At 35.4% G+C, this 24,123-nt stretch overlaps 2 protein-coding genes across 2 annotated transcripts in view; both read right to left on the bottom strand.

Moving 5' to 3' along the window:
* LOC112058335 (cadherin-86C) overlaps positions 1 to 24,123 on the bottom strand; it is a 164,713-nt gene that overhangs the window by 116,163 nt on the left and 24,427 nt on the right. The gene's annotated exons all lie outside the window — the stretch shown is intronic.
* On the bottom strand, positions 4,194 to 5,099 carry LOC128198380 (uncharacterized). Its single transcript, XM_052883597.1, has one exon. It carries the CDS (start codon positions 5,097 to 5,099, stop codon positions 4,194 to 4,196), a length of 906 nt encoding a protein of 301 aa, XP_052739557.1.

Raw genomic sequence — 24,123 nt, 5'->3', positions numbered from 1 at the left:
CTCGCAGGAACTACTTATCCGATTTGAAAAATTCTTTCAGTGTTAGATAGCCCATTTATCGAGGAAGGCTATAGGCTGTATATTATCCCCGTATTCCTATGGGAATGGGAACCACGCGAGTGAAACCGCGCGGTGTCAGCTAGTTTGAAATAAACATGAATAAAAATTTATTTCTCCTTGAATAGCGGTTGTTTCAAAGTTCCAAACGCCCTTATATTTGTTCAGAATACGCATTCTTCGGAATATCGCCTGAGGGCTCCAAGCGGATGTTTTGTTTACTTGAAATTTATGCCCAAATGAACGCAAACATAACGGTTAAAAAGTATACAAAGAATTATCTAAGTGTAAGAAACATACAAAGCAAAACGTGCGGGAGATTAAACGCTGATTTTTTTAGTGTGTCCAAGATTATGAACTAAAAGCCTGTGATAGTCAGACCTACCTATTTTAAACGCCAACGCAAAAAGAGGGGTGTCAAAAGTTTGACGTGTCTATCTGTCAGTCTGTCTGTGGCACTATAACTCCCGAAGGGATAAGGCGATTACAATTTATTTTTTTTGTATGAAAGGGGTGTTGATCGAGAGTGTAATTAATAATTTCATTACCTTCAAGAGTTATTCAAAATTTTAAATTTTATGTTATCTAATATTTTGCTCGGCATAATTAAATCATGTCCCTAGTCACTTAGCTTCGCCACAACACTGAAAAACACCAATAAAGAACAAACTGCATGAGTCTTTATTGCCATGAAGATCACCATGAAGACTGGAGAACCGATTCATAAAAACTTGGATAATTGCGAATCGGGACCCTTCACTATCCAAAATGACCGCGGTTCAAATTCCATTGGTGCTAACATGCGAGCAAGAAATAGACAAAATGTCGTCTAATGGTGGCGGAGTTGTCCTAGTCTCTTTTTTTTCGTCCCAACGCAATGCTATATGAGAGAGAGAGAGAGAGAGCGGTATTTTCGGTTGCACCGCCATTGGTTAAAATTTGTCGATTTCTCTTCACGAGATTATCTCGTCGCATGTTAGTGCTACATTGGTTACCGGACTTACTTGTGGTAGAAGCATGGGTTGAAAACCTTTAAATTTTCTTAAAATGAGGGATATCTGACTTTTGCAGGCTCTAGTTTTATTAAGAAGTATGAAAAGCTGTGTCAGTGGTTCAGATTATAAATGCAGAGTGGGTGGAGCCGTGTTTACATTGTAATTCGTGGACACGATTTCACGCGAAACTAGCGAACATTGTGCTGAATTTTGTTACTCCTTTTTTAGAATTTATGTCGACACCGCTTGGCAAACAGTATTTTGTAAGGGTTTGTTTTAAGGTATGCATTTACAAATTGTTCGATTTTGGATTTAGTGACAATAGTTTTGTACTGAATGTAAGAAACAAGCTAATAATTTTGTTTTTATCACGAACAAAACTATTTTTTTTATAAAATAGCCTATGTAGTCATACGAGTGATATAATTTTTCTTTTATTCTTAATTTCTAAATTGGTTTCTAAATTCAAGGTCTGCTCACACGGCCGAACAATTTAGAGTTGCGGTATTTTGAACCTGAAATTTAGAGACCACTCATGGTTCAACCGCTCCAACTTTTACATCAAAATCAAAATTAATTTATTGACTGAACAGGAATAAAAGGCGAGGGCAAATACTTAAATGTTGGTTTAAACGTTTCTGGATCAAATCCAAAGGATGTAAAAGAATAGAAGAAGCAATAACTACGATTACAATATGCTACGCTCCTTGTAATCGTAGCAAGTAGAAGAATATTCAATTTAATCTCCAATTAATCTAACAGTATAATACGACAATAGTCCAATGGGCGGGGATACTAAAAACTTTTTTTACATTGTTTTAGAGCTACATAAAGGCTACAAACAACTAACTTATTTATCCCAAAATATCCAATTAACAATAACACTATTTTTTCTTAAAATATAAAGCTAACTGCTCACGAGCCCTATTAGCAGCCGGCCTGCGTTTAGCTTTCTCCGACGACTCACTATCAGTTTCTTGGTCAACCCCAAGCTCCTCTCTGGGATAACTCTTCAGCATCAGCGAATACATTTAAATGATAAGCACTATCATAAGATATACGCAGGATTTTAAAGAAAAGCTAAATTTCACGCGGACGAAGCCGAGGGCGTCCACTGGTATCATAATAAAGAGCACTCTATTTAAGCCGAATTGCATAAATCTGTCATATTTCAACACAATCAAAAATCAATTGCTACTTGACTGGTTAGTCTTAAGAACAGCGCAATCCCATTGTTGATCAGTACCAATTTGCGCGTCACTTTCGTAACCCGCAACCCGTAGACAACCAGTTCTGTATATGAAGATATAGACAGCATAATTTTCGCAACCGTCGGGTTATTAATCCATTATTGCAACAATGGTAATCTGGGTTTAGGTTACGCCTTCAAGATCATGTATGTAGGTGTTTACAGTAACTTTACTTTTATTTGAATTAGCATAGACAACAACAATTAATAAATTTATTTTGATTTTTCTAAAATTCAATTGCTTAAAAACCACTGATTGCAATATAAATAAAAAAAAATTGCTAAATCATGTGCACATAGGTACTCTCAGATTAACAAACAGAAGCTCTTTATTCTAACCACGTGCCTTTCTTAAAGTGTATCTAAATAAATTGCATTTAATTAGTGATTATCTAATTCAAATCGTATCAGAAGTTTTCGAGATACTCACGGACATGATACGGGTTGAAAACTGAATCTCATTTTTTATGTCGGTTTTAAAGGGAGAAAATTTAACGTCGCGTTGAAGGTCTATCTTCTTAGATCGCACAGTACAAATTACAGACGCAAGTTAGGTACTTGCGTCCTTTAATTTTTTTTTTTTTTATTTTATAGCAAACTGAAACAAGTACTATAATTAAAAAAAAAACCCGACTGGCTGACCTGCTCGCACCTAGTCATCCGCCTCGCGTATTTTGTATTAATAGTGATTAAAAACGTTTTTCAAATTGTAAGTTTTTTTTAATATGGCCATGATATACCATTTTAAAATTCTCTTGATAAGCTCTTGAATTTGATCACAATCGCAATATTCGAATAAAAAAAATCTTTTTCACCTCGAGTAGTCGTCGTGTTTGGAAGATATGAGGTAATAAATAATATTACATACATACTAACTTACACTCGGGTAAAAAAAGATTTACTTAGGGTTGTTTTTATCTTTGAATTTCATTTTAATAAATTCCAATCATAATGAACAGTTGTCATTACAATATTGTCCCTAGCTAAAATACTGCCGACAAGAAAACAGTAAGATCAGGTTACCTTTCCACGAAATTATTAATCGATTTACAAGTTACAACTTATTCTATTGCCACGATTCTATTTTATTTACAATTGGCATGGAAATAAATACAAGTTTTACCAATAAAGCCGGGCTGCTAGATCGTAACTAATTTTCCGGTTATTTTAACGATATGCTGCAATATTGATAACGAAGTAGAAGTTTTGTGCTTTGTAAGATAATAAAGAGTTGTTTTGTGTTTCGTATAATTTAGAACGTACGGCTTCGAACACGTAGCTATAATTTGAACAAAGTGAACGAACAACTTATTGTATACCGATGTATCTAAAGCCGATTGTTTTTAAATGCTTACAACGAAAAATACATATAAACAAAATTGAAGTGTCTGAATGTGATTTCAAAATTGTGTTTTCTCCTTGCATATACTTATAAACACAATTGAACTTTTTTTTAATTTTTCATCTGTCTGTCTTTCTGTTCGTCCGGACTAATCTCTAGAACGACTGAACCGATTTTAATGCGACTTTCGCTTGAAGATATAAAATATCATAGAGCAACTTTAGGCTACTTTTTATTCCAAAACAATACATGGTTCCCGCGGTAATTGTGAATTTTGAATTTCACTCACTTCGTTCGCGGGCGTCAGCTAGTAATAAATTAAAATAGTTAGTGTTGGTTTCCTCGATTTACTCGTGATTACTAAAACAACTTGATGATAAAGTAGTCATTTAATTTATAAACGGATACAATTATTACAAGAGATTTGCGTTGCGGTTAGTATTTCGGTGTTTCGTGATAGATTCCAATAGAGTACGTCGACGTCCACAGACAACTGTCAAAGTCAATCCTCTTTTTTTTTTTTTGTTTGGGTTCTTGCTGTTTTGTTTCTTTAACATGCCCCCGGCCTTGGAATCGTCAGGTTCCTAAGTTCTTCTTCTTTGAACAGTGGGCAGATCTTAGCGAATGAGCGCCTCACTATGCCCGTTGCCGTGCGAATATCTGCCACCCGTGAGTTGCCATCTTTGCCTGGAACAACTCCGTCGATGCGTCCGAGGTTCCATTTCAATGGAGGCAGATTATCGTCTTTAATGACAACCATCATGCCTGGCTGCAACGTGTCGACGCCGTTCATCCATTTACATCTAGTCTGAAGCTCCGATATGTACTCCTTTGACCATCTCTCCCAGAAGTGATGTCGCATCTGTTCCACCCGTTGATAACGACTGATGTAAGTGCTGGTATTGTGTCGCATGTCTTCGTACACTGGTGCAGTCAATGATCTTCCTACGAGGAAGTGGGCTGGACTAAGTGGTAGGAAATCTTGGGGATCAGAAGACATAGGTGATAGGGGACGTGAATTGAGAATTGATTCAATTTGCGTAAGAACTGTAGTAAGTTCTTCGAAGGTAAGATGCGCGTTTCCTACTACGCGAGTGAGGTGGTATTTTGTGGATTTGACTCCAGCCTCCCACAAGCCACCGAAATGAGGACTGTACGCCGGTATAAATTTGAAGTTAATGTTTTGCCTAGTTGCATATTCCGAGATGTCATCGGCGCATCTTGTTAAAAAACTACCGAGCTCGTTCTTAGCACCAATAAAGCATTTTCCGTTATCTGAGAGGATTTCTGCGGGTTTTGATCTACGTCCTATAAAGCGCTTTAGGGCTAGGATATTAGATTCAGACGTTAAGTCGCTGACAAGCTCTAAGTGTACCGCGCGAGTTACGAAACACACAAATAAACAAATATACGACTTTACAGTTCTAGCGCCTCTACCTTTGCGATTCAGTGTCATTATTGGCCCAGCGTAGACGACACCGCAATAGAGGAAGGGGTAAGTTGGAGTTATTCGCTCTTTCGGTAAGTTACCCATAAGTGGATGTAAAGTGTTACCCTTCAATCGCTTGCACAAGACACACTCATGAACAACCTGACGTGCTAAATTTCTACCGCCTATCGGCCACCACTGTTGGCGCACTTCGTATAGTAACGCTTGGAGTGCTGCGTGAAATAAACGCTTATGCTCATAGCGCATTAAAAGAACAGTAAATAATTATCAATAAGATTCCTTAACAAATCTGGTGCCTCCCTATTTATTGTCTGATATGTAAATAATGCCTTAATGTGACTGTGCACCAGTAATTTATTATTATTAAATCTATTTAACAATAACTCCCATGCTACCGAGTAGTTGTTAGCCGAGAACTCAACTGAGTCTATAACCAGTGCAGCACTTCCCTTCAAAGATGATTTTAGATAATGAAATTTTTGTATATTAGTTATTTGAGTTGAGTCATGCACTAGCGATTGAAAGGTATCTCTAAACTCCAACCAATGACCACATGAACCATCAAAGGTAGATACTGAGATAGTAGGTAACTTTATTGAGTCAGTATGACTATGACAACGCTTAGAGCAAGCAGTATTGCCTTCATCACGGGTTTCAGCACGGGCTAAAGTACTATAGTAATTGTTTTCAAAGTTGTCACGCTGCTGTAACTGCTCTTCTAAATCCTCCTCTAAGACTGTCTCTTCTATTTGAGTTTGAAGGTTGTTAAATTCTGTGTACAAATTTGATGCGCCTTGTATTCTTAATTTAAGATCTATTTTAGTTTGACCTGACAAAACTATATTTTGATCGAACCCATAAATATATGAAGAAAACCGTGTCAGTCTACCTTTAACAATAGCCCGTTTTTTAACTAAATCGCGAAGTAAAATATTGGTGGATTCGTTGTCGGTTGGCGTAATTATAGAAGGCGACTTCGACCTAGGTGGTTTTAAGTCTGACGTACTCATTTCGATGACTTGCGAGTAGGAGAAGTGAAGTACTTACAATTATTGTTGAATAGGAAGAGGTGTGGAAGTAAAGAATAGTGCGATTTTCTTTTCTTTGTCTTCACGTGTACTTCGCTTTCTGGAACTTTCCGTTAGTCGAGTCGAGTAAGTAATCACGATTTTTCTGGCATCCGGCTCGAAGGACCAGCTTATGTTGGTTTCCTCGATTTACTCGTGATTACTAAAACAACTTGATGATAAAGTAGTCATTTAATTTATAAACGGACACAATTATTACAAGAGATTTGCGTTGCGGTTAGTATTTCGGTGTTTCGTGATAGATTCCAATAGAGTACGTCGACGTCCATAGACAACTGTCAAAGTCAATCCTCTTTCTTTTTTTTTTGTTTGGGTTCTTGCTGTTTTGTTTCTTTAACAGTTAGATAATTCAATTATATGCTGTAAACAATTGTGTGTTCAATGTACTCTGTGATGTCTCAATTTCTCCTTCTCCTAGGGCTAATGACGCACTTGGTCTTGGTGTTGACAGTTATCCTAAAGTTCATTGGTGCTGGCCTTCATGGAGTCACTCCTGCCATCCGAGCTATCTTCAGGAACTTCCAATCAGGTCACCGATAGCCTCTTAGGATGTTGGTCACTTAACATCAGGTGAGAGATTGCTAACTAACTTGTCACTCAATAAAAAGAAGATTAAAAACATCAATGATGGTTGTTGTTAAAGTTGAAAGATATACTAAACAGAATCACTGAGATTTATTTAGCATTTATCTTCTAGTGCACGCACGAAGAACAAATTGCTTCATGTTAAAATTGATAATCTGTCATATAAGAGTTATCTCTTGAATTATGCAGACCTTGTTTAAATACCAGGAGCAAGCGAGATCGAAGAAGGTTACGTTACTCAGTACAATCACTCCATTTTGCCATTTAAAAGTATTTAACGCGGTCATTTCAGATGCTTGAGAGCGCTTTAAATGCTACTTCTGTTCGTAGTTTCAACATAGCAAAACATTTGTGGTCCCAATCTGGGTGGGTAAAAGATTTTTGAAGTCCGAATCAGGTCTTCGCCTGTCTTCGTTCTATAGAGAAAAATAACTATAATACCTCATTTAACTTAAACTATCGGAGTTTATGAACTAGGCGTCTTAAAACATTGCAATAACTTAGTTTTAATTTAAAATCAAGTCTTTATTCAAGTATACCAATATTTTGTGATAGTTATTGATAATTTTTTTCTTAACTTACAACCTGTAATTGTTCTTTAAGTACGTGTCTTAGATACAAAGCTTATGGAAAACCAAGTCATGTATTTTTAACTCCATCACATTGAAATAAACACACATGTTACATACCCTAGGCCGGTACAAATCACAGGAAAATTCTTTACAATAATGACGATTTCAAATGAGCCAAAGAAATGTATGCAATGCCTCGAGAACCATTCTTGGTTTTTATCCACGCAAGTGCATACAAGCAACATAAATAAATAATTATCATATGTTTATTTAAGAACCCATTCTCCGTACGATAGTCATTTGTCAATCAATCAAAGTGGACATCAATTTATAACGAATTTTAAATTGGATTTAAAGTATCAAATAAAAGCATTTAACAGGGCATTCATCAGGTAAACTGGGGAAATAATGCTTCAATAAATAACCATGTGTATTGTGCCTCTAGCTTCAGTGCCCTTATTGAAATTCCTAAAGTGAATAAATAATTTATGGTATTCTAAAGAAAACATGAATTCAATGAACTCCGGAGATAGCGGACCCGACGCGGCCTTGATGATTGGCGAATATTAAACAGGTTTCTTTACAAAAGATACAAAAATTACATGTAGAGGAGTAGGTTTGTAATAAATAAGAAGTCGATATAATTTAAGTGAATACTGTTGCTTAATTTACAGTGTGCCAATGCTTCAGAATAAGTTAATATTAATTTTAGTTTTTTTTTAATAATCATAATATCCACGTTGTCTTTGATGAAAATTATGATTTTTTCTGCTCATTTTGAAGGAAAATCAAGCGTTTTATACGTTTTTCTGCATCTATATGCAGAAAAACGGGGGGTCTAAGATGGAAGCGGGCTAACTTGTTAGGATTTTCCGTTTCTACACGACATCGTACTGGAACGCTAAGCCGTTTGGCGGTACGTCTTTGTCAGTATGGTAACTAACCACGACCGAAGCCTCCCACCAGCCAGACTTCCAATTGTTTGTTATTTTGTCCAGTACTTGTATAGACGTGTTTAAATTTTAGTCATAATAATTAGTCAGCTCATTCTCTCATGAGGCGAAACGTGCTTAGACTTAGAGAGCGTATTAAGTGATCCGTTGATAATAAAGTTAAGTAATAAGCAAATTGCAGCTTCCTTGAAAATTTCGAGCTGTTATTTTTAATTCTAAACAATAGTGAAAGCTGCTCTGATGTGAACTTCCTTACTTACGTAACTAGCTACTAGTTTTCTGTATACTAGAGTGTTCTATTTACCACTACCGCTCTGAGAATCCACTACACGTCACGATCAGCACGCATTCAGAAAGAAAATTACCCTTTAAATATATAGTGATAAGAATCAGTATTGCGTGTATAGTATGTAGGCGTAGATATAACGATTTGGTATTTACGCATGGACTATACGATCGTAGCCGGCCGAAGGCAAGCAGCTTTCCTCCATAAAGCCTCGGGCACACTGGTGGTTTCTCAGCTGCGTCTTGCGATCTACCAATCACAGGATGCGCTGGTTTGATTTACATCTTTTTGTTTTGTGGGATGCAAGGTAGAACGCAATAGTGTGGCCATCTCTTAAGACACGTTAGGATGTATTTGTAAGGGTTTTATGACCTTTAGGTTGTTCTTGTTTATTGCACAGTAGCTGCCCACGGTAACAAGGTATCATGGGTTTTCACGCAAGTAATAAGTACTCAGTGGATAAATATGGTTTGATCGAGACGACCTTTCAGATTACTTCAATCTAAATCTATTTAATTGCACTAGATCAGGGATTGTAACTTACCGTAAACTTTATGTATTCGCATGATCGAAATATATGGTGTATACACACTCGTGTGATGTAATTATATTTATGATTTTTTTACAACTCCCGATCTTGTGCCATTGTCTTACCTTATATTAAAATTTAGAATGTACATTTTGCTACGCATTTACTACTCAACCGATCACCGTAAAATTATACACGGCTACACGACCGGACTGTTAAAAGACATAATAAGTTATTAAAAATATATACTGATCACAAAGTAAAAATAACTTTTCGATTTTTATTTCGTTGAAATTGTATGTAGGCTTTTAAACTTCTCTAATATATCATAATATTGCATGCTAACACATCTGTCTCGCTGTTTTACTCGGTGCAAGTGTTATAAAGCCTGGACACATAGCGCAGCGGAAACGCAAATGACGTGTTATTTTCAACAACATTCAGTCGCAGTTATTTTTATTTAATTTCAAGGAAACCCTCGGTATCTAATAGACTTTAACATTGTAATATTATTATATTATACAATATTATGTTCAGAAGCAACAGTGCATAAACTATTGCGCGTGGGAGATTCTGTAATATACTATTATTTGTCCTACTGTGCAACCGTCGCTAATATAATGTTGCTGGTATAACAGTGTGTAATAGGTCTTATTAGGTTGCGGCGATGGCGTGTGAATCGTCTTTATAAGCGGACCTATAATCACTTTCATTAGACATAGGACATTCATACTTATGCTAGAAAAAGACTAAATTATTGCTTTTAAAAATACCGAGAAATTTTTTTTTTTTTTTAAATACAGCTTAAAAGTAGGTTTGGTAGATTGCGGCGTCGGTCATGTTTTCCATTATTGACACTGTTAAAGATGAGCAGAAAACCAAAAAAACTGTCTGTTTCTTTGGCTGTTTGACATAGATAGACAGTTAGTATTAATACTGTTTGAGATAGAGAGATTCTGAAGAAACTTACAAGCTCGCGCTAGCATTGTTTTATTGAGATCGGAATATAGAAAATTAAAATTTCTGATGATAATAAAAACTCGAACTATTATCTACAGTCGCAAGCATTTTCTAGTTCTATAAATATATGACATTTGTAAATTACACAGACAGCTAACGATTGCTTATATCGCTAGCATTACGAAATAGCCAAGTGCAAACGGGAAACGATTTGAATAGAATCCATTTAATTAACTGATTAATTAAAACTGATCCACTTAATTCGATAACGCAGTCTTTACATGTCGGAAGAGCTATAAACATGTATAAGATATATCTTCAGTGCTCGGTTACCATCTATCCGATCTTATCAATTAAGAAATTCGATCTAGTATATTCAACACCCAAGCACATGCGAAATTTCAATCGACATTTATAACTACACAACGCTACAATAAACATAAGGTTTAAGATAGGCGACCTTATATATACGCAACGTAAGTATCGGATTTTTAATTTTACGATTGATTTGTGGGATTCATATGATGCAGATCTGTGGACGCACTTGTATATCTTTCTATACACAGAATAATACAATCCGATATAATTAATGAAGCCATGCGTCCAATACATATGATGCAGATATTGTGGAGGCCTACCATTAAAGTATCTTAAAATAGATTTGCACTTATTCATTAGAAGATCTTAGGTACCTAATAAATGGAAACTTTTAAAAGACAGGTTTATTAACTTTAAGATGTTATTACTTATAAGTATGAATTTTTGAATTGTAAGCTTTATTTAACTTGTCTTAGACGGCATTAATGCTTAATTGTATTCAAGCGCAAGCCTATATTGTATAAAAATTTGTGAATCGTGTTCGTCAAACATGTGTTTAGATGATTTAAATACAATTGTTAATTTCTAAACAAAGTACAAAAATGCTTTTCACTCAATATGGTGGTAAACAAAATATAGTTACGTTTATTGAATAAAATCCTATCAAAATATCGAACAGCGTAAATTTCCATCAGAATTTCGCAGTCTTGAATGTAACAGACACATGCTAGTCGAAAAAGCCCATTGTTACTACAAAAACTTTTCTTGGACCGCTTTCGAAACCTAGTTCTAACACTAAACAAGTCCACGCAACCTTTGGTTCCTGTTTCACTGTGTTTGGTCATTACTTACATTTATGTACACGGTCATTGCTCTACAAATGTTTGCTTTCCGCCAAATGCAGGCAACGACTAAAATACATAACATACTCCGCGTTGTTTAGTTACATAACAGATTATGACACTAATGCTTTATAAGTATTTTTTCCTTTTAGATCTCAACATCTGTTGTTCTGAGGAAACTATAAATAGATTATTCTTTGATGTTCAATATTGATTTATTCCTACAAAATATAATTTATATGGATAAGGGCAGGACACATCAGCACGTTGATTTGCCGTTGTATTGCGGTTCAACAAAATTTTATGTGTATCGGCCGTAAATCTAAAATTGACAAATTAAGAAACATTTTAATGTTTGCTTTGAATGCTTTAAAAAAAAGATATTAAACATATTATAAAAGTAGATTTGTTTTCATATTTCTTTTAAATGGCAGTGCTTGAACTTGAAAAATGAAAAATCGAAATGTTTGTGGTAACTGAAATGTATGACTGATTTAGTAGACGGGCAGGAACAGATTCCAAAATTACAAGCAATTTGAATTAACCTCTGCAAAGCTATAGAAAGCTTTAAATTAAAAAAAACATATAAGTATTTTGACGGCCTCCGTGGCGCAGTGGCTTAATTGGTCCAGTTTTGGCTGGTGGGAGGCTTTGGCCGTGGCTAGTTACCACCCTACCGACAAAGACGTACCGATTTAGCGTTCCGGTACGATGTCGTGTACAAACCGAAAGGTGTGGATTTTCATCCTCCTCCTAACAAGTTAGCCCGCTTCCATCTCAGATGGCATCATTACATACCATCTGTTGAGATTGTAGTCAAGGGCTAACTTGTAAAGAATAAAAAAAAATCAAATCGAGTAGAAGTTACAATATGCAGTGCACAAGAATTTTATATTGAGGTCAAATCAGAGATGATTGCATTTATTTCCCATATACGTAGTAATTTCCACAATGACACAACCGAGATAAAGTGGAGGCGTAATCGCTCACAGTAGAAAGTTTTAACTTGTATGAAATTCATCGTAACAAAAAAGTCGACCGTTTAAGGCGTACAACGCAATACTTGCCTATAGTTGGTTCGCAGTCCTTTAACGTCGATATCCACTTATGATACACGTATTACGTGTGGACCCGCTGTGCCTCAGGGTTTCTCATAGTCTATCGGGTAATCAATGCCGTAAAATTGTAGACTATACGTTCCCAGACAACCTGGGGTGCCTCGATGAATTTTTAGCTACACGTTCAATCAGCAATTGTGCGCTATTACCGACCTTCCGGGTACTGTGGGACGACTCTATCATTATGTTACTTTGTTTTCTTGTTCTTTGATATTAATAAAGTATTTAAACGGCAACTTGTCTGTAATTTAAATTTATTTAATGTCCTTGTACAGCAGTATCGAAAACTACTTTTTAAGGTGGATTTAGGATTATGATTATTATTAGATTATAATCAATATTAATCCAATAAATATGGGTACACTAGGGGACCCAGTCAAGCTTAGACCCTAACCCTACCCTACAAATGCTCCATATAAACTTTCACCATCCATTTTAGAGAAGTGGGGGGTTAGAAAGAGACAAAAAGTAGCCTATGTCACTCATTCGTTTCAACTATCACTACTTAAAAAATCACGTCAATTCGTCGCTCCAGTTTGCCGTGAAAGACAAACAAACAGATTATCCAATTTATTTGTAATTAGTCGTAGTCGTAAGGTAGTAGGGGGTATTCCCTAGATATACTACACCAAAAAATATTTTCACCCCCATATTTCTCCGGAAACGAAAACTACGCTTGTGAAGTCGGGCGTTTGCTAGTAAACAAAAAGTCTTATGCTTTATTATGTGTATGTCGATGGACGTTGGAATCCCAAGGTTCTGGAATGGCGACCTGAAGTGTTGGTCGACCCCAGGTGGACTGAGACATCAAGCGAGTCTTAGAAATTCGCTGGATGAAGGCGGCTCAGGATCGTGATGTTTGGAAGTCCCTACAAAAGCCCTATTTACTGCAGCAGACGTCCATCGGATTATGTGATGATGTGTATTTTATAGGTACAATTTTGTAGTAAAAGAGAAAAAATGTAGGTAGGTAGGTACCTACTTGACATTTGAAATGGCTAGCGGCGCTGCACTAGTTTAAAATAAGAGCTGTAGAAAGTGGGCTGAACAGGATCTAACCTTTCGGTGCGACCTTTAGCCATTAATAGTGGTCTGATTTGACCCCGGTAGTGTATGTGAAAATCGCTACCATTTCTCTACGATATAATTTCAAGCGCAAATTATATAGGCGTGAACGAGTGCTGTGGGCGTTACTCTCGCATCCCAACTTAGCATCTTGTTAATAAGAAACATGAATACTTTCTTTCATGCTCATGCGAAAAGGTATGCATTGAACACGGGTAATAAACAGCCCATATACCTTTGTGAAGTAGTTGTGCCAACATTGTATTCGTTTTATACCCATTATGTTTTATGTGGTCTTTCATTGATGTTTACTTGAACTTGAAAAATATCTCAGTGTTTTCATAATTATGTGTTGTTTGTAGGTTGTATCATACTCGCAAATGGTATTACTTCCGTTTCTTATTAAAACATGAAAGTTTGTGTGTGAAAGAATTCATAAAAAATACAAATCAGTCAGTTAATTACCTACCTAGATTAACAATTATGATGCCTTTTATCCTTTACGTGAATCTTCCAAACTTTTTATAAATTTCCCTTACTTTAAAATTGGATGTACCTAGACTATAAAAAGTCTAATTTCACCCGGGCGGAATCATAATTTAATGACCTAGTTATCTAAATGTAGGCCATGTTAAGTCATCATAACTGTCTAGTTTGTAACAAAACTAAATTAAGACGCGCGAAAGAGCGTCAGCCAAATGAGAGAGAACGGCTGACATTATGTTTACAATCGCTTACCTAGTCAGTAAACAGGATGTACCCAGTTCTGCCTGCATTCTGCAAAGTGACAGCAATGTGACACTGGTTCGTTCCATGGCAACTTTGTTGTTAGTGACATTTTAATTTAGGCATCTAATAGATATAAAGTATCAATTCAAATAAGACGTGTTATAGGCGAAAGGTTCGTTGACGAATGTAAAATAGCAGAATAACCCCCCGGAAACGAATAGCAAAATAATTGAAAATTATTTCGTGGTATTTGGCCGGCGTGATGTTCAGAAATAACAGACGCTTATTGGAATACGCTGTCTGTGTGTTCACTCTTAAGATATATTAGTAGGAGTAGGCGTGAGCATCGGTCACGTATTGGCCTGAGTTACAGCCTAGGAATGAAATAAATCTGGCTTCACATTACACTGCCGCCATATTGTGCCTTATACATCCACCTCCTACGCGAACATACGCACATGGAGTTATAACTACGCAAGCGTACCCACTGTTTATCAATTATACAAGATGTCAACGTATGCACGCTAGTTACGCTAGGTTGCAATGTTAAGAATAGGTAAGTTTGGCAATCCTCAGCTTATGTTTGCTTGTTAGGTGTTGGAGATTTATTTCATTTATAGAAAAAGGTTAAGAGGAACAGTCAGATGGTCCCCATAATCTCAAGGGGAAACACATTTCCTATGAAAGAGCAACAAACATCGTAGGGCACTATAGTAACATCCGAAATAATTGTATCGGTAAATGTAATTTTTCCAAGTGCTTTGCTTTGATTGCTTACAGACCCGCAAATATAGCGAATTTCAAAGATTAGATGTCTTTATTCAAAATATATATAATAAAAAAAATTGTAGATAGATCTTAAAATAATACCTCAAAAAACGAAAACGAAAAAGTGTACGCACTTAGCATAATATATCATTATTTATTTCTCTTTATTTTTGTTTTTTTACAAGTCTTCTATGTTTTATTTTCATATTATTAATCTACTGTAAGCCCACATCCTTAGTAACATAATATCGTTGGTCAGATAGAGTGAACTGTATAATAATTAAACTGTAACGTACACACTCCAAAGCTCCGCGTTTGTCAACTACACAATGAGAGTGGAGTAATGAACTCACTTTAATGCTGCTTAATGTGATTCTATCTTTGGAGTTTAATTGTTTTTTCATGTTTGTTTACTGGGTGTGTTTAGTTTAAGTAATTTAATTAAAATAACGTTCCCAGATCTTTTAAAAAAAGGTTCGTAATGATTACACTACATAGTGATTTAGATATTATACTATTTAAATGTACGTAATATACAGTATCTAAATGATAGTCATAATAGGCTGTTAATTATTCTTCCCCACTTTTATCCCCACAACTTTTAAACGGCTCAACCGATTTTCATAAAACATGTCTAAGAACACTTTCGCATAAGTCACCTTTAATACAAAAAAAAAAACAAATTGTACTTACTTATAACACCCCTCTTGTTGCATCGGGGGTCAAAAATACCATAAAAACCCCGTGATAAATGAAAACTATTACAACATCATAAACCTATTACTATTTTTACCTTGAGAATAACTCTTTGCTTCTGGATAAATGGTATCCTATGGAAAATATATAACTGGAAAAGTGTAAGACATAATATATGACGATCAGTTTAATATTTATGCCATGAAAACATCTATAGGGAATTGGGAAAAATTGGGAAATCATATTGGGAATAATCTCTTGATCTACTGAACTTATATTAAAAATTCTATTACTAATAGAAAGCCGCGTCATTTGTGAGTATCATAGGATATATTTGACGTAAACTGTGCGGGTGAAACCGCAGGACGTCTACTAGTAGGAGATAAAGTTATATTCGCTTAGTTAAGTCAGCCATTGACTGTCAATTATTCTCACGTTTCTGCAGCGCAAACGGCAGCGAAGACGTTTCATAAGTCGAGCCGTCATGCACGCATTGACCAATACATGATCAGTTATAGTCGTGGGTTCTGCAGAAACGAGAGAATAATTGATCGTCAATTGCGTGCATTATAAAGTTTGCATGGTTTGCGCGGTAGGTATCCGTATACGTACAAAATAATTACGATGGTGATTGCATTCCACGATTGTTATTAAAGTTGATAGGCGAAAATTAATTAAACCGTCGACTGATGGGTGGATGGGTAGGCAATACCGTTGACCGCTCATAATGGCATGCATCGCTTTGAAGAGTTATAAATTTTAATGGCAGAGATCAACAACATCATTGCTTTTGCAAATGATTACATGCGCATATTGATTTATAAAAGACATGAGGCTACAAATTACGAAATATTCTACGGAATATAAATGAATATTTTTAACGACTACTCTTAGATAGAATCGTAAAATAATATACCTATGCATCTTCAGACTATGTTAACAGAGGACCAGGAGTCCCTTTTTATTCTTTACAAATTAGCCCTTGACTACAATCCCACCTGATGCGAAATGATGGTGCAATCTGAGATTCAGCGGGCTAACTTGCTCGGAGGATGAAAATCCACATCCCAGTCGGTTTCTACACGACATTGTACCGGAGCGCTAAATCGCTTGGCGGTAAGTCTTTGCCGATAGGTTGGTAACTAGTCACGGCCGAAACCGAAGCCGAATGACCAATTAACCTGGACCATTATCTTCGTGACTTCTGACCAATCGAACCCAGGACCTCCATCTTCGTGGATGTGGCGCTTAGGTCCTCCACGCTGATGTATGAAAAATAGTTCAATTTAATGAAAATTTTTATCGAATTATGTATGAATTTATTGTAAAAGTACAATAAATTCATACATAATTCGATAAAAATTTATAATTAAATATCTACCTAAATATTATAATATCTAAATATAATGAATGACTAAGTATCTACCTAAGTTTAAATATTAACACAAAAACTTTGACAACTGTTTAGCAAAAGGAAATATAGCGATTTGTTATAATTTATATTCATTAGCCGTTTATTTGAATATGTATATTGTGCTACTTTTGTAAAAATAATTAAAAAACGAACGAGTGTGACCTTAACCGAGACTGTCAACATCCGGTAAATTTCAAGACCGCGATAAAAGAACATAAAACAACTCGGGAATTTCGAACTTGAACCAATGAATGGAATAATTGAAAAAAGTGAACCAAACCGGTTTATAGAATTTAAAAGCGACTTGGGTAAAAACTCGTCGGTCCAAGTAATACTACCTAAAATATGTAATTTCCTTTTATTTAGTTACACTTGGTAAAACAAGTAATTATTTTTATCATTACTTACATTTTGCGTGGACATTAAAAATATTCTATTTATTTATCGATTGCTGATGTAGTTGACTTTTATTTGCACTGTCTAAACAACCGAAATCAAAATTTACCGAAATGAACAATTTTAATTTATTTATTAATCAAGTGTTTGGTTTTAGGGCATATTTCTATGTTTCTAAAATAAAAGCGACTTGCTACTTTTAGATAACTTTTGTTTTAAATCGGAATTTAATTTAATATTTTGAATATCTCTTTAAATTAAAACAAACTTACGGTAACTCTTTAAGTTGCTTACATAAAGCTATTTAAATTTAAAATGATGAAGAATGAAATCGATATATCTAAAAAGTTAAACGTTTTCTTTAGTTAATTCCCGGTTTGATTTACTAAATCATTCTTTTTTATTTTTCAGAGATCTGCAGACAAATATTATTATAGATGGAGAGCTGTGGCAGCCAGACATTCTCATTTAAAAAAAAGATGAAGGTATACCTATGTCTAATTTATATGAATTTGAACTTAGTCTAGCTTTACTTAGTTTATTTATCGACTTAGTCCTTCGCAATATACTAGAAAACTGGACGTGCAGTCGGACGTATTAATTATTGAGTCGATGGTATTTATTGGGTTTTAATACAAAAAGATATATACCGTTCAATGGGAGCCATATAAAATACCATGGCCATAAAAACGTGTGACAAGCCGACCGCCGGGAGTTCAAGTTTACGATCCGGACGTTTTGACCACACGCCTTCGACTATCGGTTATCTTTATGGGGTGTTTGGTAAGTGATATCTGACAGTGGATCTGATAGCTTTAGAGTCTACCCGTCTGAGAGCTTTAGTGCCGTTGATCGAGGAATTGTGAAAATTTGCGCTTATCTATTTATAGGATTCCGTACCTCAATAGGAGAAAACGGAAGCCTTATTGGACCACTATTTTTGGTCCAAGTCTGGCTGGTGAGAGGCTTCGGCCTCACCAATCGATTTAGCGTGCCGGTATGATGTCGTGTAGAAACCGAAAGGGGTGTGGATAAGAGGCGTTTATTAACAAAACCAGTTTACCTAATAACCTTGCTTAACTACGACATACAGCTGATGATAAATATCTGTTAACTAACAGTGCTTAGTGAAGTTTTGGGATAAAGTTTCAATTTCATAATTCACATACTCCTACTTAACTTCTACTCTTCCAAGTATTGCTTAAGAATTGTTACATTTTTGAGAGCTCTAATCTAATTCAGTAAGAAGCTTATTTAAAACCCGAACGGTTCGATTTAACCAGCGTGACCTTAGTCCTACGTCCACTAAGTATCCGATTGACATTCCCGTTACAAATATCTAGATGTGAAATCCCCAACAACGTGGCAAGCAATTGTTAAACTATGCAAATAACCCGGCTTCGCCCGGCCCTTTCTGATTAAAAGTACCACGTTTGCATCCAGATAACCGTTGCATGTTAATTAAACTAAAGCTGTTTAATGTTTAACCAACAATAGTTATCAAGACAGTGCTACAAATAGTACTAGTTTGGAGCTCGTAATTACTTTAATTGATTAAAGAGCGATCGTGGAATGTATCCCACTAGTACGGTTTAACAATAAGAGTTTGTACTGTTAACGCTGTAATGCCTGTGTTGCAAGTCTAGTAAATGCGTCTAAATAAAAATCACTTCTTTTATAAAGGTTCTGTATTCGACTCATATGTACTCGTATATTTGTACCTGTATTCCTGTGATTTTGTCACAAACTCTGGTCAGATTTAGATAAAATTTTCGTTATTATAATGCAGAAAAGTTTTAATTACGAAAGTTCGAGCTCTGGATATTTTTGGAAAACTTTAACTTGAGTATTATTGTTCTCTATTCACGGAATAATAAAATCAAACACTTGTTGATACTTATTTTATTTGGCCTTCTGAGCCGATTTTTTGCTCATCAGTATTATCGCATAATATTTATCTACAGTACCCAATCTATTTAATATGCATAGACCAGCTTTGCTGTTCTCTTTTGTCAATAAAAAAGACGTGGAACAAAATGAAATAGAAACCCATTTTTTATTATACCGTCTGGCTGGAAGCACATTATAAAATGATGATATTAATGACTAAGCAATATGTTTCGAACGATTTCATCTAGCACTAATTGCAAATGTTAACCCATATCATCCTATCCCGTATACCTGAGGTTCCTGGTATCCGTAACCTACAAAACTCTTGACTTTTTATTATTCGTCCACTGCAGACAGGCTGAATTGCATTTGGGCTCGGGCTCATCGAGAGGGCAAAAATAAAAGAGTTATGACAGGTACGGTTAGGGTTGGCACACTAAAATATTTTTTTTTGAAAAAAAAAAACTCAATAGATCCAAATGAGAAATGAACAAAATGTATTTTTGCTCGTTCTTGGTACAATAGTTTGAAATTAAAACATTTTTAAACTCATAATGTAAGCTTTGCTCTGTTGGGTTGATTATTTGGATTATTTATATCGTATATACATATAGGTGCTAATCGTTTCAAATGTATTTCAATACTGTAACATTTTATCGTTAAGGAATAATAAAAATCAAGTGCATATTTTAATGCAGTTCTTGTGAGTAGGTACCATTAGACAGTAATTGATAAGTATATACATTTATATGTTCGCGAAGTTTAAATAGATTTTAATTTAGATTACGAATTACGAGTACGACATAATACATTGAAACATCGAACAACAACTGATTGACAACCCTAAATAATTATTTCACCGTTGAAGATATTGCATTATTTAAGAATTTCTTGCGAAATTGGTGGTAGAGTTTTGCGTCTTGAGAAGATGGAAATATTGATGATTTAATATTTTTTTATCATAAGAGTTTAGTTTGCATAAAGCCCTAGTGATATTTATAATGATATTTAGATATCAAAGTTATAAGTACACGAGTTTGCCTTTTAATTATAACTATAATTGTTTTTCTTGTGCATTAGATACTGTATTTTTAGGAAGTTTTCGTCTTGGTAACTGGACTCGATTTAATTTTTTTGAAAATAGCAATATTGTTACCTCTTTTATAAACAGTTAAATTGTTTCTTCTATTTTCTTCTATTTAATTGAATAAAAAATTTAAGTTTCGAGGCACTCACTGATATTTTACTGTAAGATACTTATCAATAAAACAAATTATATTATGAAAAATAGATTAATATGTATTATGTTTGCTGAAACAATAATTCAAATATAACATGTAACATTAATTTTCGTAACAACACATAATAAACAAAATTGAGATAATGTATGCAAATTCCCATCTAAGTTAATGTTATATTAATAAGGCAAATTGTAATTTTGATTATTCAAAACATAACAGATAAATATATTTTATTTTATAAATTACGTAGACGTACCCTACGTACTTATCCAGTTTATAACAACTTTAACTTTATATTATAGCAGGTAGGTTCTTTTAACTTGAAATGGTTTTCCATCTCTGGTCAATACATTTTCATTTTAAATAAAAACAACAAAAACATTTTACTTCATAGTTTTTTTTTACTTTTTAAGTGTTTTATTTATGCATGTTAAATGCAGGTTAGTGGTTAAACATTTTTTAAATTATGCAATAATTTAGTTAATTGTTATGCTAGGGGTAAAAAGCTTCGGTTGCTATTCAGTGTTGTCTAGTGACCAACTTGCACGCACTTTGCCGAAAGCCTGTCCATCACAGGCAAAAAAAAACCTACAAATTACAATGTGACAGCGTCAATAAATAAAACATTACCAAAGTCTAATCATTCCAATTACAATCGAACGGTTATCGAAGTCATGTAACCACTCGCATGCAACCGCACCCAACGTAAAAGGTCACCCAGTAGCGTAAAGTTTGACAGCTATTTGAAGGATGACATGTGTAATCGCATCAGAAAGAACGAACTAAAAACATCCATCAATTCATTATTATATTTCTCAGCTTCACTCGACCCGATTTTATATTAACATATTGTAGTATACTCCTATGCTACAGCCAATGACACAGTTTTTTAAAGTTAATAGGAATTTTTCAAAATATCACCATGGCAACCCAAACACCACCCCCGCGCGGCCATAGGTCGCCATCTTCATTCTGTGTTTCTGTGTTCAAAGCCTAGACACGCTAATTCAAATAAAAATAATTTTAATCGTGGAAATCTTAGAATTTATAAAATTTAAATAAAATTATTTAGTTAGTCATGCCAAAAGGCAAACGTAAACGTAAAAGTAATGAAAAATATGCAGATATTAGGAAAAAATTACGGAAAATCGAGGCAAGACTCGATAGGTCAACGCGGCGTCGAACCGTATCTTCAGGGGCGATGATGTTAGAAGAAAAACATCATTATTCAGGGAGTAAGTCGTCAGGTCTGTTCAACATCTTGTATAATATAATATACCCACATTTTCTTGTAAGAAAACGATTTGCTATCATAATTTAATTTCATACGTAATATGATGACATTTAGTGATGCGGGATGCCATCTGGGCTATCCCTGTCACAAAACCTTTTTTCACTTAGCCTAACTGGGGCTAGGTCCATTCTCAAAGATCATATTAATTTATGATTCTTGTTACATTTTTATAATGTAAATTAGTGATGCGGGACGCCAACTGGGCTATCCCTGTCGCAAAACCTTTTTTCACTTAGCCCAACTGGGGTTAAGTCCATTCTCAAAGATCATATTTATGATTCTTGTTACATTTTTACAATGTAAATTAGTGATGCGGGACGCCAACTGGGCTATCCCTGTCGCAAAACCTTTTTTCACTTAGCCCAACTGGGGCTAGGTCCATTCTCAAAGATCATATTAATTTATGATTCTTGTTACATTTTTATAATGTAAATTAGTGATGCGGGACGCCAACTGGGCTATCCCTGTCGCAAAACCTTTTTTCACTTAGCCCAACCGGGGCTAGGTCCATTCTCAAAGATCATATTAATTTATGATTCTTGTTACATTTTTATAATGTAAATTAGTGATGCGGGACGCCAACTGGGCTATCCCTGTCGCAAAACCTTTTTTCACTTAGCCCAACTGGGGCTAGGTCCATTCTCAAAGATCATATTAATTTATGATTCTTGTTACATTTTTATAATGTAAATTAGTGATGCGGGACGCCAACTGGGCTATCCCTGTCGCAAAACCTTTTTTCACTTAGCCCAATTGGGGTTAAGTCCATTCTCAAAGATCATATTTATGATTCTTGTTACATTTTTATAATGTAAATTAGTGATGCGGGACGCCAACTGGGCTATTCCTGTCGCAAAATCTTTTTTTTACTTAGCCCAACTGGGGCTAGGTCTATTCTCAAAGATCATATTAATTTATGATTCTTGTTACATTTTTATAATGTAAATTAGTGATGCGGGACGCCAACTGGGCTATCCCTGTCGCAAAACCTTTTTTCACTTAGCCCAACTGGGGCTAAGTCCATTCTCAAAGATCATATTTATGATTCTTGTTACATTTTTACAATGTAAATTAGTGATGCGAGACGCCAACTGGGCTATCCCTGTCGCAAAACCTTTTTTTCACTTAGCCCAACTGGGGCTAAGTCCATTCTCAAAGATCATATTTACGATTCTTGTTACATTTTTATAATGTAAATTAGTGCGGGACGCCATCTGGGCTAAAAAATGCTGGTCACGTAAAAAACACTTATTAGGCATTCTTATACTTCTTGTTACCAAAAACTGATAATGGTATGGCATTGATAAACATTTCGTTTTTAATCGCTTATATGGCTTCACTCCTTGACCAGCCTGACGAATATAAATCAAACCCTAGCATGCAGAATATGCCTGTGGCTTCTACCACAAATCTTTCAGCGATCCCTATTTGACCACCTCGAACAGTACTCCGAGCCCAAGCCCAGCGGGTAATCAATCTTGCGCCCGGAGCCCGACACCAGCCACTGCGATCGTGCTAGTCTCAAGTGATGCACCGGCAGAGTCCCAGGAGCCAGAGATCGATGAAGAGATGCTCGCTCTATTGGGTGATTGTATTGTAGACAACAAATTTGGGAAGGCTATCCATAAAGACCTAAAGACCATCATGATGGCTTGAAATACTTAGTAAGGGGCTACAAAAGGAGGTTAAAGATAAGATACTCCAAGAATATTGAATACCCGAAAATTGCGATTTGTTGGTCGCGCCCGTCCTTAACCCTGAGGTTAAGGCAGGCAATGGTCAAGAGGGATTCATCACTAATGACTAAACAGAAACGCCGTTGCGGCTATTAATCAAGCTATTGAATTATCACTAGCTAAGGAAAATCACACAAAAATATTGAAGATGTTTGTTTTTCAGATTTCTTAAGAAGTAATAATAATCGATTAATCTCGAAAACCCTGCCTTGGAAAACGGGGCTGAAGTCTGAAACAGAGAAGCCTCGCCGCAGCCAGGGTCATCGTGTAGCGCTGAACAGCTCTCAACAGCGGGGGATATCCGACCAGCCAGCACCGAGAACTTACAAGTACCCGAGACAGTACCTCTAAAATTATTTAGTTAGATTGCAGCGCTATATTAAATGTTGGAGTGATATTACAGATGATCCCATCATTTCATCGTGGTTACATGGATATGAAATTTCTTTTACTTCATTTCCAATTCGTATTCGGAATAATACTTCAGACTTTGTTAATCAATCTAATGTCTGTTAGATATAATTGCTACATCTATATCTATATAAATCTG

Source organism: Bicyclus anynana, chromosome 9 (genome assembly GCF_947172395.1).
Source record: "Bicyclus anynana chromosome 9, ilBicAnyn1.1, whole genome shotgun sequence".
NCBI lineage: Eukaryota > Metazoa > Arthropoda > Insecta > Lepidoptera > Nymphalidae > Bicyclus > Bicyclus anynana.
Note: the sequence above shows the minus strand (reverse complement) of the source record. Positions and strands in the feature narration are given on the sequence as shown.